The following is an 18,241-nucleotide window of genomic DNA, read 5'->3' as shown; positions in this document are numbered from 1 at the left end:
CCCTTGTTGCATAAACGTTAACATAAATCCACTAATAATACCTTGGAAAGATGTTTATAAAGTGGTTTTATGAGTATTTGTATTATTAGTGATCATATAATTATGCTAAGACAAAATTTCATCAGCATATTGATCAAGTAAAGCCTAAATATGAAGGGGGGAGGGCTTCAGCCCCCAAAGCCCCCCCCCCCCCCCCCCCCTGGATCCGCCCCTGTAAGGGTAGATGGAGGTTGTAGAAGGAGGACAATAAGAGTAAACACGGGTACACAAATGGGTAAACACAAGTAAACAATAGGTAAACATGAGTATACACAGGTAAACATGGGTAAACATGGGTACACACAGGTAAACATGAGTACACACAGGTAAACCTAGGTAAACACAGGTAAATATGGGTACACACAGATAAACATAAGTAAACACAGGTAAACATGAGTAAACAAGGATAAACACATGGTAAATATGGGTAAACACAGGTAGACATGGGTAAGCACGAGTAAACACAGGTAAACATGGATAGACACAGGTAAACACAGGTAAACCAGAGGTAAACAAGGGTAAACACAGGTAAACATGAGTAACCATGGGTAGACACAGGTAAACATGAGTAAACAAGGATAAACCCAAGTAAACACAGGTAAACATGGTTAAACACGGGTAAACATGAGTAAAGACAGGTAAACCAGAGGTAAACATGAATCAACAAGGGTAAACACAGGTAAAAATGGGTAAACATGAGTAAACACAGGTAAACATGAGTAAACATAGTTAAAAATGGGTAACATGGGTAAACACAGGTAAACATAGTTAAAAATGGGTAAGAGTAAATATGGGTAAACACAGGTAAACATGAGCATAGTTAAAAATGGGTAAATATGGAGTAAATGCAGGTAAATATGGATAAACACGGGAGTAAACATGGGTAAATACAGGTAAACATGGGTAAACAACAGGTAAAAAAGGGTAAACACAGGTAAACATGGGTAAAGACAAGTAAACATGAGTAAGCATGGGTGAACATGAGTAAACACAGGTAAACAAGGGTAGAGAAAGGAACAGGACACAAAGGAGGACAGAGGTAGCACTACAGTGAATGCATTGTAGTTGCTGTGGTTGGCAAAAAGGAATGTTTTGGGATGAAGCGACGTCAGACAGTGAAAAATAAAACCTGTAACCTTATCGAATCCATAGTTGAGTTATGTTAGTTAGTTGAACCTTTTTAAATTAAAACTTTATTAGCAAATTGTTGGAAAGATTCAGGGCTGATTAGTAGATATTTTTGGTTTGACCAACAAACAATAGGCTGGTTTTTGGGTGACATTTTAGGGCAAGAAACCCCAAGCCCCCCATAAGTCTATTACTGTCTTCACCATTTTGCTGGGGGGCATTGTCAGAGATTGGTTGCATAATCCAGGGTTTGCAATTATAGCTAGCTACTGCAACATAACTTCATACATGACATTGCATGTAATTTGCTGTGACTTTGATGAAATATTATACACAACCATACCACATTGAGAGCACCAGTTCTCGTCCAATCACTGAAGTCGCACAAGTTTAAAAACTTTTATTTTATTAAAGTTTGTGTTTATTTGATCTGTGCTTACTCAAGTTTGCTCATGCTTACCTTCTTTACCCATGTTTACTTGTATTTATATACCTGTGTTCATGAACTACACCACATAGGTGCTGATTAGTGGCAACGTACATAATGGTTTCAGTGTGAGACTTAATGATGCATTGATTGCCGAGGCACTTCTTAGACAGTATATAATATTCTGGATTTGGAACGTTATGTAGCATGTTTAGCATAACTAACTGAAAGCAAGATGCAATGGCTCATTCGCTTTATCAATAGTTGTGGTGCACATGTAAATGAGTGAATCTTCTGTATTTTTCATAGTGACTGGATTGACTGCAGAGGCACTTTTCATGCTATTGTTTGTTCGTAACACTGCGTAATGGGCTGAACATAGCTGAAAATGAAGCATCCTGGTCCATTAACTGTTTGCTAATTAATGTCTGGGGTGCACATTCAGATGAAATATTTAGTCTGTGGCCATTCTTTATTTTGAAGTGGTCTGTGCAAGTTCAACAGTCATAATTAGGGGCCAGCCAGTGGCGTAGCCAGAAAAAAAATTTACTGAGGAAAAGTTTATACATTGACCAAATTGAGAGGGTCTGCTTCTGACTCAACTGATTCACAAAGACTTTCAAGTATGGGTGGTACAGCATTTGCAGGTTGACTATCTGATTGGATGGAGAAAGCTGTTTCAGAAGACTCTTAGCACTTTTCTACATGACATAAGTAATGCTCCAGCATAGTTAATGCTACAGTATACCATGCTTCAATTATTAGACTAGTTTAATTGCATGCAACACAACTTACTCCAGAGATATTTTGAGTGGTCAGGCCATCCATGGACTGCAACGGAGGTCACTTTTTATTGATCTGATGTGATATCTAAGAGATAGTTATCTCTTTCTTGCATGTGATCCTCAACTGCACGTGCTAAGCATGTCAAGCTAGGGAGTCTGGGGGAATGTTCCCTCAAGAAATTTTTGAAAATATAAGGTTTGAAATGGCATGATGGAGGCTATTTTTTTGATTGTAACTGCTAATGCATGATATGCAGTGGCGGATCCAGTGGGGGGGCACAAGGGGCACGTGCCCCCTTATCCCTTAAAAAAAAATGCATATAAGATCGAGATACTCTAATAGAGCAGTCAATCACTCTAATAAAGCAGTCACAGTGTACATGAGGAAGTGTAGCTTAACTATGAAGCTATGGATGAGGATCTGAATAAGGATCTTTATATACTTTATAGCATACACTTGGTAAAGGACAGCCATTATTGTTGTCGACTTTTTTTTTGGTCTTCAACTTTTCAGCGAAGTGCACTCCCCCTTTCCAAACTCTGGATCCGCCCCTGATATGTATGATCAATTAGCTCAATGCAGTTGATTCATTGGAACTTTTGAAAAGTAATGTTAGCATAAATGTAAATACAATTAACATAAATGTAAATTATCAAGCACTACCAGCAGTGTAATGAGAGCAGTGGCTATAATCTGCATTGAATGCTCTATTAGAATATATTATTACGATGACTGCTCTACTAGAGTATCTCGATCTTTTACAAATTCAAGCCACACAAAATAGAATCTATGGCTGTAGTGCTAAGCAGGACTGAAGCCTATGGTGGCATGGTGCCTTACATGGCGCTGGACCACTTTTCAGTTACTGGAATAAAGTAATGCTGTCTGGTAACGTTTGAGTAGAAAATCCGGTGTGCCAAAACCCAGGCTATTGTTGAGCATTTTTACTGAGGCAGCTGCCTCGGTTGCCTCAATGGTAGCTACACCACTGGGGCCAGCCTATTTTACCTGCAAAATTATGGTAAATGAGTGATTAAAAGCAATGAGCAAAATGCTGGCATAATGGGTGCAATTTGTGAAGTGCGCACTAAAATTCTATACTTTCACGCTTCATCTTAAAATGATATATTCTAAACACAACAATATTATTATCAGAGATACATAGCTTATAATAATAATATATTCTAAACACAACAACATTATTATCAGGGATTGCTATGGGAAGAGCAAGTAACAACAAGATATTCCAGTTAATTTTAGCTGTGCTGTAGCAAATGTCCATTTATTCTGAACAAAATAGATAATCTTGGAGAAAAATGTGGAGCATAATAATTTATCTAATCCAAAACAGCCAAGCTGTAAAAAAAGTGTGCGGCCCTCAGAAAGGCTATGGTGAAAAAAGATGTGAAATCCAAGGTGGCGGCCAAGAAATGGCTGTGATGGTAGGTTAGTGGTAAAAATTTTAATAATGACAATTCAGGTGAATTTTTGTGCCGCTTCACAAAAATTCACCTGAATTGTCGTTATTAAAATTTTTACCACTAACCTACCATCACAGCCATTTCTTGGCCGCCACCTTGGATTTCACATCTTTTTTCACCATAGCCTTTCTGAGGGCCGCACACTTTTTTTACAGCTTGGCTGTTTTGGATTAGATTTCATTTCTTTTTGTATTTGTATACCCCAAAGCCGGCCTATGGCCAGCTTTGGGACTTTTTTAACCTATGTTTTTTTCTTTACTACAGGAAGAAGAAAAGATGAAGTAGATGTACTTTAAATATTTTATCAGTAAATGTACAAATTATATATACTGTATAATACATATGTGACCGGATTTGCGAAAAGGGGTCCAATTTGCCAACTTTGACAATTGATAACTTCAGATTGGAAAGAGCTATTGCCTTGATATTTGGGCAGTGGTGAGCACCACTATAGCTGAATACATGGTGAAATGTTCAGGTTAATAATTATGTTACTTGAACACTGAGTTATGGTCTCCAACATTTACGGAATTGGATGTGTGTGGAAGACCCCTTTTCGCAAATCCGGTCACATATATTGATTACAGAAATCTCCATGGTGGTTTCTTTGTAACTGAACACTCTACAAGGTGACTTCTTCTAATTGCTCTCTCTACAGGGTGAATTGTTTGTAGCTGAACGATCTACAAGGTAACTTCTTCTAGCTGATCTCTCTACAGGTGATGTGTTTGTAGCTGAATTTTGTATAGGTGATTTGTTTGCAGCTGAGCTCTTTACAGAATGGTTTCTTTGTAGCTGAACTCTCTAAAAGGTAACTTCTTCTAACTGATCTTTCTACAGGGCAATTTGTTTCTGGCAGAATTTTCTACAGGGTGATTTCTTTGCAGCTGAACTCTCTACATGGTGGTTTCTTTGTAGCTGAACTCTCTACAAGGTAATTTCTTCTAGCTGATCTCTCTACAGGGAGATTTGTTTGTAGCTGAACTATCTACAAGGTAACTTCTTATAGCTGATCTCTACAGGGTGATTTGTTCGTAGTTGAATTCTGTACAGGTGATTTGTTTGCAGCTGAGCTCTTTACAAAATGGTTTCTTTGTAGCTGAACTTTCTCCAAGGTAAGTTCTTCTAACTGATCTTTCTACAGGGTGATTTGTTTGTAGCTGAACTATCTACAAGGTAATTTCTTCTAGCTGATCTCTCTACAGGGCGATTTGTTTGTAGCTGAATTCTGTACAAGTGATTTGTTTGCAGCTGAGCTCTTTACAGAATAGTTTCTTTGTAGCTGAACTCTCTACAGGGTGATTTGTTTGTAGCTGAAATCCCTACAAGGTAACTTCTTCTAGCTTATCTCTCTACAGGGTGATTTGTTTGTAGCTGAACTCTCTACAGGTGATTTGTTTGTAGCTGAACTCTACAAGGCGATACTTCTAGGTGATTTCTCTACAGGATTCCTTGTTTCTAACTGAACTCTCAACAGGGTGATCTGTTCATAGCTGAACTTTCTACTGGGTGATTTGTTTGCAGCTGAACTCTCTAAATGGTGGTTTCTTTGTAGCTGAACTCTCTACAATGTGACTTCTTCTAGCTGAACTCTCTACAAGGTGACTTGTTTCTAGCTGATCTCTCTACAGGGTGACTTGTTTCTAGCTGAACTCTCTACAGGTGATTTGTTTGTAGCTGAACTCTCTACATGGTGGTTTCGTTGTAGCTGAACTCTCTACAAGGTAACTTCTTCTAGCTGATCTTTTTCACTGCATATTTGTTTGTAGCTGAGTTCTCTACAGGGTGATTTGTTTGCAGCTGAACTCTCTACATGGGAGTTTCATTGTAGCTGAACTCTCTACAATGCGACTTCTTCTAGCTGAACTCTCTACAGGGTGACTTGTTTCTAGCTGAACTCTCTACAGGTGATTTGTTTGCAGCTGAACTCTCTACATGGTGGTTTCTTTGTAGCTGAACTCTCTACAAGGTAACTTCTTCTAGCCGATCTTTCTACAAGGTGATTGAGTTTTTTGCAGCTGAACTCTTTACATGGTGGTTGCTTTGTAGCTGAACTCTCTAAAAGGTGACTTCTTCTAGCTGAACTCTCTACAGGATGATTTGTTTGCAGCTGGATTCTCTACGTGGTAGTTTCTTTGTAGCTGAACTCTCTACAATGTGACTTCTTCTAGCTGAACTCTCTACAGGGTGACTTGTTTCTAGCTGATCTCTCTACAGGGTGACTTGTTTCTAGCTGAATTCTCTACAGGTGATTTGTTTGCAGCTGAACTCTCTACATGGTGGTTTCTTTGTAGCTGAACTCTCTACAAGGTAACTTCTTCTAGCTGATCTTTCTACAGGGTGATTTGTTTGTAGCTGAATTCTCTACAGGGTGATTTATTTGCAGCTTAACTCTCTACAAGGTGACTTCTTCTAGCTGAACTCTCTACAGAGTGATTGATTTTTTGCAGCTGAACTCTCTACATGGTGGTTTCTTTGTAACTTAACTCTCTACAGGGTGATTTGTTTGTAGCTGAACTCTCTACAGGGTGATCTGTTCATAGCTGAACTCCCTATAAAGTAACTTCTTCTAGCTAATCTTTCTACAGGGCGATTTGTTTGTAGCTGAGTTCTCTACAGGGTGATTTGTTTGCAGCTGAACTCTACATGGTAGCTTCTTTGTAGCTCTACAATGTTACTTCTTCTAGCTGAAGTCTCTACAAGGTGACTTGTTTCTAGCTGAACTCTCTACAGGTGATTTGTTTGCAGCTGAACTCTCTACATGATTGTTTCTTTGTAGCTGAACTCTCTACAAGGTAATTTCTTCTAGCTGATCTCTCTACAGGCCGATTTGTTTGTAGCTGAACTCTCTACATGATGGTTTCTTTGTAGCTGAACTCTCTACAAGGTGATTTCTTCTATAGCTGATCTTTCTACAGGGTGATTTGTTTGTAGTTAAACTCTCTACACGATAGATTCTTTGTAGCTGAACTCTCTACAAGGTGATTTCTTCTATAGCTGATCTTTCTACAGGGTGATTTTGTTTGTACCTGAACTATCTACATGATGGTTTCTTTGTAGCTGAACTCTCTACAAGGTAACTTCTTCTAGCTGATCTCTCTACAGGACAATTTGTTTGTACCTGAACTCTCACATGATTGTTTCTTTGAAGCTGAACTCTCTACGAGGTGATTTCTTCTAGCTGATCTTTCTACAGGGTGATTTGTTTGTAGCAGAACTCTCTACAAGGAAACTTCTTCTAGCTGATCTCTCTACAGGGAGATTTGTTTGTAGCTGAACTCTCTATACATGATTTGTTTGCGGCTGAATTCTCTACATGATGGTTTCTTTGTAGCTGAACTCTCTACAAGGTAACTTCTTCTAGCTGATCTCTTTACAGGGTGAATTGTTTGTAGCAGAACGATCTACAAGGTAACTTCTTCTTACTTATCTCTCTACAGGGTGATTTGTTTGTAGCTGAACTTTTTACAAGGAAACCTCTTTTAACTGAGCTCTGTACAGGGTGAATTGTTTGTAGCTGAACTATCTACAAGGTAACTTCTTCTAGCTGATCTCTCTACAGGATGATTTGTTTGTAGCTGAACTATCTACAAGGTAACTTCTTCTAGCTGATCTCTCTACAGGGTGATTTGTTTGTAGCTGAATTCTGTATAGGTGATTTGTTTGCAGCTGAGCTCTTTACAGAATGGTTTCTTTGTAGCTGAACTCTCTACAAGGTAACTTCTTCTAGCTGATGTATCTACAGGGTCACTAGTTTGTAGCTGAATTCTCTACATGGTGGTTTCTTTGTAACTGAACTATCTACAAGGTGACATCTTCTAGCTGATCTTTCAACAGGGTGATTTGTTTGTATTTGAACTCTCTACAAGAAATCTTCTTCTAACTGATGTTTTAACAGGGTGAATTGTTTGTAGCTGAACTCTCTACAGGGTGATTTGTTTGTAGCTGATCTCTATACAGGTTACTTATTTCTAACTGATCTCTTTAATTCTGTTCAGGGTGACTGCTCTATTAGGATGACTGCTCTATTAGAGTATCTCGATCTCGCACTTGCTACACCAAGTTGGATTTCGTGTTATAACTCCGTGGATTTAAGTCTGATTCTTCTACACCATTGAAGAGCCTTTCTAAGATGATAACTCCATCTGTACAGCGATTTTGAAAGCATTACCCCAAGCGGTTTACCTGGTAGGCGTGGCAAGCATAATAATAATAATAATAATAAAATAAAAATATTAAAAATTAGCTAATCTCGATTGCGTAATTGTTACACACTGTTGATTTTTTCGCTGTATCTTCCTGGTTTTTAGCTCGATTTCTTTCAAACCACAAAAGGTTTGAGGTTCAATAGTTAACCTATTCACCCACCGATTTTCAGCTTCTTCCCATACGCGGTTTACCCTGTAGGCGTGACAACATATTGGTGTTATTTTTCGTGCATAATCGCTCATAACTCTTTGTCTGTTTATGGTATTCCAGCCAAAGTTGGTACCGAGATGTGCCTTTATACCCCCCTTCTGTGTGCCAAATTTCAAGGCAATCGGATAACGCGTTCGAGTTTTATAGCAGTTTTTGTAAGTGTGCGACAAGAAAAAGAAAAATAAGAAGAAGAAGAAGAAGAAGAAAAAAAACGAAGAAACTCAGCCAATTTTTGAAGTCGCATATCTCGGGAACGCGCGAAGCGATTTCGCTCAAATTTGGAATGTAGAGTGCTGCAGTTGGGGGGCATGTCCACAGCAAAAATCGTCTTGTTTCATCAAGGAAGCACAGAGCTACGTAGGTGCGAAAATTGCGTTTTCTTTCTTCCTGTCAATATACTCACGGGTGTTACGCGCCGGCTTCTTGGGCCGCACGACACACTACCGTGTGTCTTGATGTAGATGAAAAATAAAAGAATGCTAGAAAGAAAAATAGGTGGAAACAAAAGCATAATAGACTGGACCTATGTGGCAAAAAAGTAAACAAGCAAAATTTGTACTTTACATTCAATTAAGGATCATAGTAAAGAAAAAGAGTAGTTGCCTATATACACCTGCATGACTAGTGGACATTTAAACTCTACTTCAGTTATATAATTGTAGCTATAGGAATGTACATAGAACAAAATGTAGTAAAACATTTTGCATAGTAAACACTGATTATCTGTGGTCATCCTTGGTTACCTGAGTACTCATGTTTACCTGTGTTTACTCATGTTTACTCTTTTTATCAGCATATTCCCTTGTTTACTGGTTTTTCCCTTCTTTACCAGTGTTTACCCTTGTTTACTAGTCACATTTACCCGTGTTTACACATGCTTATCATATTTACCTGTATTTACTCATGTTACCTGTGTTTACCGGTGCTTATCATGTTTATTCATATCTACCTGTGTTTACTCATGTTTACCCTGTTTACCTGTGTTAAACCATGTTTACTCATGTTTACCTGCATTTGCCATTGTTTACCTGTGTTTAACCATGTAGACAATTAGCTACCTGTTATTTACTCATTTTCAACATTGGAATTGTACATGAATTTTGTAAATATACTTGAGCAATTTTATGTAACCGTGTTTACCTTGTTTACTTAGAAAGTATTATTGTAGTTAAAATTTTGGTCCTATATCATGCCACATATGGAGATATTATACAGTACTATCGTATTGTATGATGCTAAACATATGTACTAAATCTATACCACTGTATACAGGGCCGCCCACAGGGGGGGGGGGCAACTGGGGCATTTTTCTCCGGGCCCCAGCCTGAAAGGGGCCCCAGGAGGCCCCATGAAGGGCCCCCTGAATACCTGTTTAAAAGATCGATATACTCTAATAGAGCAGTCAGATCTAAATACTCTAATAGAGCAGTCACAGTATTCTTCAGAGGAGCAGTGTAGCAAGCTTAGATATGGTTGGTGATGGGTAGTTATTGTCATTGCCAGCAGGTTGTGACCTTTTTTTTTTTTTTTGTCTTCACCTTACAACTTGGATCAAGGGCCCCACTTTAACTCTTTGCCCTGGGCCCCTTAATTTCTCTGAGCGGCCCTGACTGTATATATTTTGTATGAAAGATTTTGTAAGGAATGCAATGCGTTTGGCATGTATACATAACTGCATCATAGGCGCCGGAAAGGGGGGGGCTAGGGGGCTAAAGCCCCCCTCAGAATGATATCACACCGAAATTATCTTTCTTGGAGTAGGGCTGAAAACCGTGATAAAGATCGAGATACTCTAATAGAGCAGTCACTCTAATAAAGTAGTCAGTGTGTAGCGAGCTATGTAAGGATTTTTATGTGGTTTATCAGCTAGAAATGGTAGCTGGTGAGGTGGAAAGCTCTTGTCAGTTGGTTGTGACCTTTTTTTTTTTTTTTTTTTTTTTTGGTCTCACCTTACCAAACTATAGAAATAAGCCTGGGTCAGCTCAGCGGAGCCCCCCCTCATATCAACTACTTCCTCCGCCGCTGAACTGCATTGATATAATTATGTGACCCTATTTTGGAAAACCATACATTTGGGCACATTGGCCAATTTTCTTTTTTATAGCTACAATGAAGCACTGAGTGGTTATCTACCTTGTTTCAAAATTTTGTGATGAAACGTTGAAGCATTCCAAAGATATAGCCAATTTACTGTCTAATACATTACAAACTAACTTTTCATTATCAGTTTATAGAGCTGTGTAGTGATCAGATGTGACAAATTGATGACAAATCACTTTGTTGACAAAGATCACCATTCTTACAATCTAAAATTAATGAAAAGAGATCCTTGAGAGTTTAATCATGTGTTCTTTGTGCTTTTTCTCAGTTAAATCACTTGTATTATTGTCTAAAGACAAGAAAATGTTTGGTTTTGGGAATGTAAGTTAATTGCTGTCCCACATATTGTGAAACTAGTACATGGTCTGATATAATTCAGTATATCTCCTAGATAAAAGAAGCTATGGGTGTGAAATTTCACAGCAAGAAGGCTTAATAGTTGCTTTATGAGAATATGCAAAAATTAATATTAAACAGAAATTTTTGATTGAGAATTCCCACAAATTTTGCATGTGCCCAAATGTATGGTTTTCCAAAATACGGTCACATAATTAGAATTCCATAGAGAGTCCCCAGATGATGAACAAAGTGGCTACCTGCATTGTAGTCATAAATTATATTAAACAGTATGTTTCTTAGCAGCGTAAAACTTTGTAGGAATTAGTCTTGTTTACTAGAAATTCTATTATAAATGGTTGTTAGATATTATAGAATGCATACTTTCATTTAAGCATTGAGGTATGACTAACGAGATGTAGCTGTTTCTACATGACTGGTTTTTATGATATCATTTACATTGATTAATAACAGTGATGGCTGTATTCAGTTTAAAAATTAACATTTGTGCTCACCAGTGTCACATGTCTCCCCAGTAAAATCATCAACACAATCACATGTGAACATGTTGACTCCATCACTGCATGTGCCTCCATTGAGACAAGGATTAGGGTCACAATCATCAATCTTTATTTCACAAGTGTCTCCACTATATCCATCCTCACAGTCACATGTAAATGAATTAACTCCATCAGTACAGTTACCATCATTCTGACAAGGATTAGGATCACAATTGTCTATATCTATACATAGAGTACTGTTATAAACACAACAGGCTCTTGAATATAGGCACAAAGTATGTTACTATAAAACTCAAAGAATGCTAAATATAAATATGCACTAAAAGTCTAAATATATTATCAATACAAAATCACTCAAAGACCATGCCCACAAAAAAGTAATTACAGAAAATGTATTGCTCCTATTGGGCTGGCCATAAAAGAATAATTGTATTTTGTTAAAATACATCCCCATCTTAAAGTAAATTGCCTTATATCGCTCAGAAACTAAAAGTACATCATATAGCAAACCATGCATTTTATCGACAGTGCAGTAGCCTGACTGGCTTTTCAATAGCTGCTTTTTGGCAATGAAGTGCAGGTTCCAGCAGAAGCAATGTATTGTAAGATTCACCCAGAGGGGAAACCGTTTGTTTGTAGCACTACTGAGGAATAAATTACATATATAAATATTGGTCAGCAATACGTTCTACAGTAATGTTTCATTGTACTGGCACTATAAACTAGCTGGAAAACCAGGCTAATACACTGTAAAATTTTACATTTTGATATACGAGTGCGTAACTAATGGTGATTTACCTCTCTTCACTAGTCTCAACAGTCAGTTCAATCATAGATAAGCGCTATAAATGAAATTCGTTCACTAGGTAAGTATAACCATGTTTGATTAAGTTGGAATTCCTACAACTTAATCTTGACTAATTCATGTACAAACTTGTCGCTTGTGGTATATTTACTAATGACATTACGCAGCTGACATAAATGGTACAACCAAAAATAAAATAACTCACTAAAGATATACAAAATTAGTCACACACCTACACAAACACACAGTTGCTCATAGAGTGATATGCAAAATCTTAATCCATTACTGATGTAGTGTTGTCACCAACAAACTATGATGGAAGGGGAAGAGCTTACCAAATTGAAACATAGTGCATGACAGACATAAGGCAAAGTGAAAGTGTTCTGCATCTGAGATGAAACAATGTGCTAGTGTGCAACTAAGTTAAAATACTAAAGGAAAAGGAGAACAGTCCCCAGATACACAACACAAGTAGCAAAATTAATAGAAACCAAAAGCAATATACACACTGTCACTTAGCCCAAGACTCTGAGTGTTGACAAAATGTAACCTTGGTTCCACAAAATAAACTAAGAACAACACTGAAATTTACTCAACCTATAAGAAGTAAATTGGTTGGAACTTTTGAATTATTATCTCACTAAATGGTTCAATTACTCAGTGACTAATCTGAAGTAACCAGACATGGAAAACTTGAAGTGCATAAAGGAATAAAAATACATACTTCTGCTTACTATGAAACAAACATTACTGAAGCTCAATCAGTTGCAGATGGAAGAGAACACAACACACACTTCTCTCTCCCAAGTGCAAGGAACAGACTACAACATTACAGAATGTGTACATGTACATTCTGTGTGTACATCTATTTCATTGATTGTTTGCTTAGCTGCAAGACAAATGCAAGACACTGTTCCACCATGATAAGTCTGAATAAACTTAAATACCAGTGGTTGGGTGGTACCAAAACAGTTCACCCGAGCCTTAGACTGAGAAACTGGTAGTCAGCATTTGGTTTCTTATGTGTGCCTGGTTCGAGATAATACGAGTCTCAAACCCGTTTTCAATCCTTTGAAATATTCTAACACTGTCAGTGAAGGCAAACTATAAACTCACTGTTTTGTACCGCCTCTGACATCATGATGAACTTCAAAAGTAACAAAATTTTATTACCATATAAATTTATCAAACTTGGCACTGCTGCCTTGATTCTTGATGACCGATGAATGGCATCACTCCTGGAACTTACTTTAAGTATTGAACCAGAATTGTTAACAACATTACATTTTATGATTACAAATTAAATTCACTGTTTTTTGATGTCTTAGCACTTATCCAAATAGTTACATCCCACATGTGCAATACTAATAAAGCCTGATGGGAATAGGCACATGTCAACCCAGGCCCACCCTTGGCTATGCCACTAAGGTGCTGAATATAGATGAAGATACTGGGTGATAGTTTGATTAGGGTTGATAGAGGGATAATTTGTGTACTTTTCAAACTACAGTAGGTATCACTATGCAATTTAGCCACAATCAAATAGTGTGGTACTTACCGTATGGTAAAGATTTTGGAGGGAGGAATTACCCCTGGATGAGCTACTGAAAAATGCTTATCAAACAATGTTGGTGTGTGGACTTTATGTCCATTTAAACATTGTGTACTGTGTACTGCATGATACTGCATACCCACTATGTATATAGAGTATCAGTGCATGCATTGATCAGATGGATAATGATGCAGTATGAAATTATATACTTAAATGGAGAAAAATAATATTATGTGACAACAGAAATACAGCATAAGTATAATGTATTCATGCAAGCCATATAAAAGGCATTATATATCAAAGCATCTACAGGTCGTTCACTTTGACAGAATCCAGTTATATCACAGTAGTCACAGAACATCTTTAATTAGTTAGTAAATTACCTCTCAGTCTGGGGTTTTGCAACTCTTGTTAATAACTAAGATAGTCTATTCCTGATATGTAACCATACTAGGATGGTCACTTTTTAAATTATGATACACAAAAAGAACGTCAACTGTTCACCAATTACCTTCACAAATGAGGCCTGCATCTTCCTGATGTACACAGTTATGTGCACCTAATCCATTATGGGCACAGTCAATTAGTCGAGACTCTGATCCTGTGCAAAGTAAATTATCCAACCAGATTGGTCCTGTTCCTTCTCCAAATAAGGCTGATCTAACAGCACTAACAAATCTCATTCCCAGTTGACGACAAGCAACTATTCCATCAGGTGTACCCCAAAGATCATCACACACAGTTCCCCATATGTTATTGTGACACACTTCCACACGACCTTCATTACTTCCAACACCACCAACAAGACGAATATCGCCCTCAGTGCAAGCTGTAGGGAAACAATGTGTTAATAGAATATGAATTTATTGATATATACCATATATGACAGGATGAATGTGATAATTATGTACCTTTGAAGAAGTCAAGTGTAAAATAATCTAATTGATATTAGCACAAGAAAATTACTACAAACTCAGTTTCAGTAGTTCCACAGCATGTAATAATCCTTATGCAATGGTAGAAAAGTTAGCAGTAAAGCCCCTGTTTGGTGATTATTAGTTTGTCATCCAGCCTTTCTAATTATTATGATGCGGGCGGGAGGGTATTACCATTATGCCATTATTAACACACTGATGTACAGACCTTCTCCAAATTGTCTTTCTTTCTACAAACATTTCCTTCACCAGCTGATTCTAGCTACTTTTCGTGATCGCCAACTGTTCTTCGACAGTCAACTGAAAGCCTGCTTTGATGAAGTCGATAGAACACGATTGAAACTGGCACTGCAGCAATTTGCTAAGGAAAACAACAGTTCTCGTGGCGATATATAGCTAGGCATGAGGCTATTATGCTCCAAAAATTGAGCATTATGCTTTTGAGCAGTGCTCAAAAAATCACCTATTATGCTTTTGAGAATTGCCCACTATTCCCAAAATTATGCCACCATAATTGGCTAGTAATGCCAGTTTATTGCTGTATCAGACAATTTTCATTGATGTTCAAGCAAATTAAGCTTCAAATAGTCTTGAGTTCTTTAGCTGGTTGCTGTATTAGAGTATTTCATTTCAATGCGGCTGCTTTATTAGAGTAAATAATACTCAGTGACTGTTCTAATAGAGTTTCTGACTGCTCTATTAGAGTATCTCGATTTTTTAACGGAATTGTGCAATCTGTAGATTTCCAACTGTCAAAGTTTTATTATCACCTCAAAATGCTAGCATGATTTCCTGATTCCCACACATACCTATTATGCCCGAAATTATGCTGGAATAATCGCCGCATCCCTAAATATAGCGCATTGTAGCGTTCATCAACAAAAAAAATTATAACAGTTTGGTATCACGTGTTCTTCTGAACATGCATAGAGTAAACAATGGCTTACCATGCGGTAGCTTAAGAAGGATGCGGGCGGTGGATGAGAAACTAATAATCACCAAATAGGGGTCTAACTAGTACAATACCTTAGAATTTCAATGGAATTTAATGCAAATTCATTATTCAATCTAGTCTCATACTCACTCTGTGTGTATACATGCGATATCTCAAGGGCGTAGGCAGGGGGGTTCGGATGGCTCGGACGAACCCCCCCCCCCCCCCCCCTTTCAGAGGCAGAATTTTTTTTAAATTAAAAATCACGCTGAATCTTACAGCCCTGGAGCTCTCCAATAGTTATTTGCCCACTGGCGCTCCTCTCTATACTACTCTTGAGGGTCACAGCAATGCCGAACCATTGCAAATTGTATCTATTGCATCACGTGATCAATTGCGCACGTGATGCATGGTTAAAATGGCGCGAGTGAAATGGCGAAAGACTGTTTAGTGGTTGGTTGAGACATGTTACAAGGAAGGAGCTACTAAACTTGAGTGGTCGTGTTATACATGTGTCAGGTTAGCACAAACTATGAATTGTTGATGTACATTTACCTGATGAATGGTTTGTTTATTTGTTACATGTTGTGGGCACGTGATGTCTCGAACATAATGGAGTACAAGCCAAGTTTCAACAGGAGGACCGGCCGAGAATAATGTATACCTGGAAAGAAGTATTGCCAGCAAAGGGACTCGAGTGTGGCCCTGGAGGGCTTCCATGTGCTAGGAAATTGAAGTTGGTTGTCAGTATGCTGTCTGAGTGAAGATTAGTTTTACAATAGGTTTATAGTTTCTATAAGCTGCATAAACAGCAGTGTGTAGGTTTTAGCTAGTTGAATGCACAAACAGCACCTTTTTATGTTACTGCCCAAGGACACATTTTGTGTATGCATCATTTTCGTTGAAACGTGCATGGTCTAGGGGGTGCACCCAGGCCTTCCCCTTAAAAAATTGTACTTTAGATCCGAACCCCCTTCAAAAAATCCTGGCTACGCCCCTGTATCTGAATGTCTTCAATAGCAGATCATGATGTCAGGTGAGTGGGTAAATAGACATGCCAAAGTATAGTACAAGCAGCATAGGCAGAGTTAGGAGATACTGTTGGGGGGGAAGGGAGACAAAATGTTTTAGGATAAACAGTGATTATTACATTATGAGGAGAAGATTGGAACTCTAGTACACAAGTTAGGTTCATTTGCATAACTTTGTTTGGTATTCCTGGATGAATGAAAGACATGCACACATGAAACTAGTTGGATAGCTTCTGAGAGAAGTTTTAAAATTTGACCTCCTGGGTTTGAATTTGGGAGCATTAATAGGCAATTTAAAAAGCATAATAGACTCAGGCCTACCTCTGGGTATTTCAGTAACTTGTACCATCTGGGGCTTGCCTTTTTGTGGCAAAGCTTTATATCACAAAGCAAAATTAATCATACAGTATGATAGTAACTGTATAGTAGGGACCACAAAGGAGTAGGGACCACAAAGGAGTAGGCGTGGCCCACAAAATAATATCACCCAAAAATCAGCCTCAAATTCCCCTGACGACGATGGCAGTATTGATTAGGTAAATCTAAGCCTAAACAAGCTTTCAGATCAACCCGGAATGATATCAACAAGTTGCTATGGAATTTTTAAAATAATGTATTTAACGGAACTTCCTACTGACTGATTGAGGGGTATTGGTAAAACTGGGAGGGAAGCAGGAGTGGGAGATTTCTTGGTAAAACCGGGACCGGCAATTGGGAGATCACGTATTGGGAGATCATGTACACAATACTACAAGTAACTGTTATTTTTGCACTAAAGCCGGATGGTTTATTAATGCAGAAGAGGACTCATGCAAGTAGTCTCCCTTCCTTCCAGACATGAGATATTATACAAACTAGCTATAAGCTAGGGAATTGCAATACTTTTGCAAAAGATCGAGATACTCTAATCTAATCAAAAACAGCCAAGCTATAAAAAAGGGAGTGCGGCCCTTGAAAAGGCTATGGTGAAAAAAGATGTGAAATCCAAGGTGGCGGCCAAGAAATGGCTGTGATGGTAGGTTAATGGTAAAAATTTTAATAACAACACTTCAGGTGAATTTGGTGCCGCTTGGTCAATTGGCGCAAAATTCACCTGAATTTTCGTTATTAAAATTTTACCATTAATCTACCATCACAGCCATTTCTTGGCCGCCACCTTGGATTTCACATCTTTTTTCACCATAGCCTTTTCAAGGGCCACACTCCTTTTTTTACAGCTTGGCTGTTTTTGATTAGATTTCACTTCTTTTTGTATTTGTATACCCCAAAGCTGGCCTATGGCCAGCTTTGGGACTTTTTAACCTATATATTTTTCTTTACCACAGGAAAAAGAAAAGGATGAAGCAGATTTTATAAATACTTTAACTCATTCTGATTTTATCAGTAAATGTACAAATTATATATGTAATGCATATATCAAGAGTTCATAATATAAAAAGAGAGCATATCAAGACACACGGTAGTGTGTCGTGCGGCCCAAGAAGCCGGCGCGCAACCCCGTGAGTATATTGACAGGAAGAAAGAAAACGCAATTTTCGCACCTCCGTAGCTCTGTGCTGCCTTGATGAAACAAGACAATTTTTGCTGTGTACATTCCCTCCAACTTCAGTACTCCACATTCCAAATTTGAGCGAAATCGCTTCAGGCATTCCTGAGATATGCGACTTCAAAAATTGGCTTAGTTTCTTCGTTTTTTTCTTCTTCTTCTTCTTATTATTATTATTTTTCTTCCTCTTTTCGCACACTT

General features: G+C 38.0%; 1 protein-coding gene across 3 annotated transcripts in view; it reads right to left on the bottom strand.

Moving 5' to 3' along the window:
- Positions 1–18,241, bottom strand: part of LOC136247197 (neurogenic locus Notch protein-like) — a 59,971-nt gene that overhangs the window by 10,142 nt on the left and 31,588 nt on the right. For all 3 annotated transcript variants that reach the window (XM_066038835.1, XM_066038836.1, XM_066038834.1), the window contains 2 exons: positions 14,106–14,423; positions 11,232–11,459 (listed from right to left, as the gene is read on the bottom strand). In XM_066038835.1, coding sequence (XP_065894907.1) covers positions 11,232–11,459; positions 14,106–14,277 — 400 coding nt within the window. In that variant the 5' untranslated portion in view covers positions 14,278–14,423. The remainder of the gene's footprint in view (positions 1–11,231; positions 11,460–14,105; positions 14,424–18,241) is intronic.

The sequence above is a fragment of the Dysidea avara genome, chromosome 2 (genome assembly GCF_963678975.1).
Source record: "Dysidea avara chromosome 2, odDysAvar1.4, whole genome shotgun sequence".
Lineage (NCBI taxonomy): Eukaryota > Metazoa > Porifera > Demospongiae > Dictyoceratida > Dysideidae > Dysidea > Dysidea avara.
Note: the sequence above shows the minus strand (reverse complement) of the source record. Positions and strands in the feature narration are given on the sequence as shown.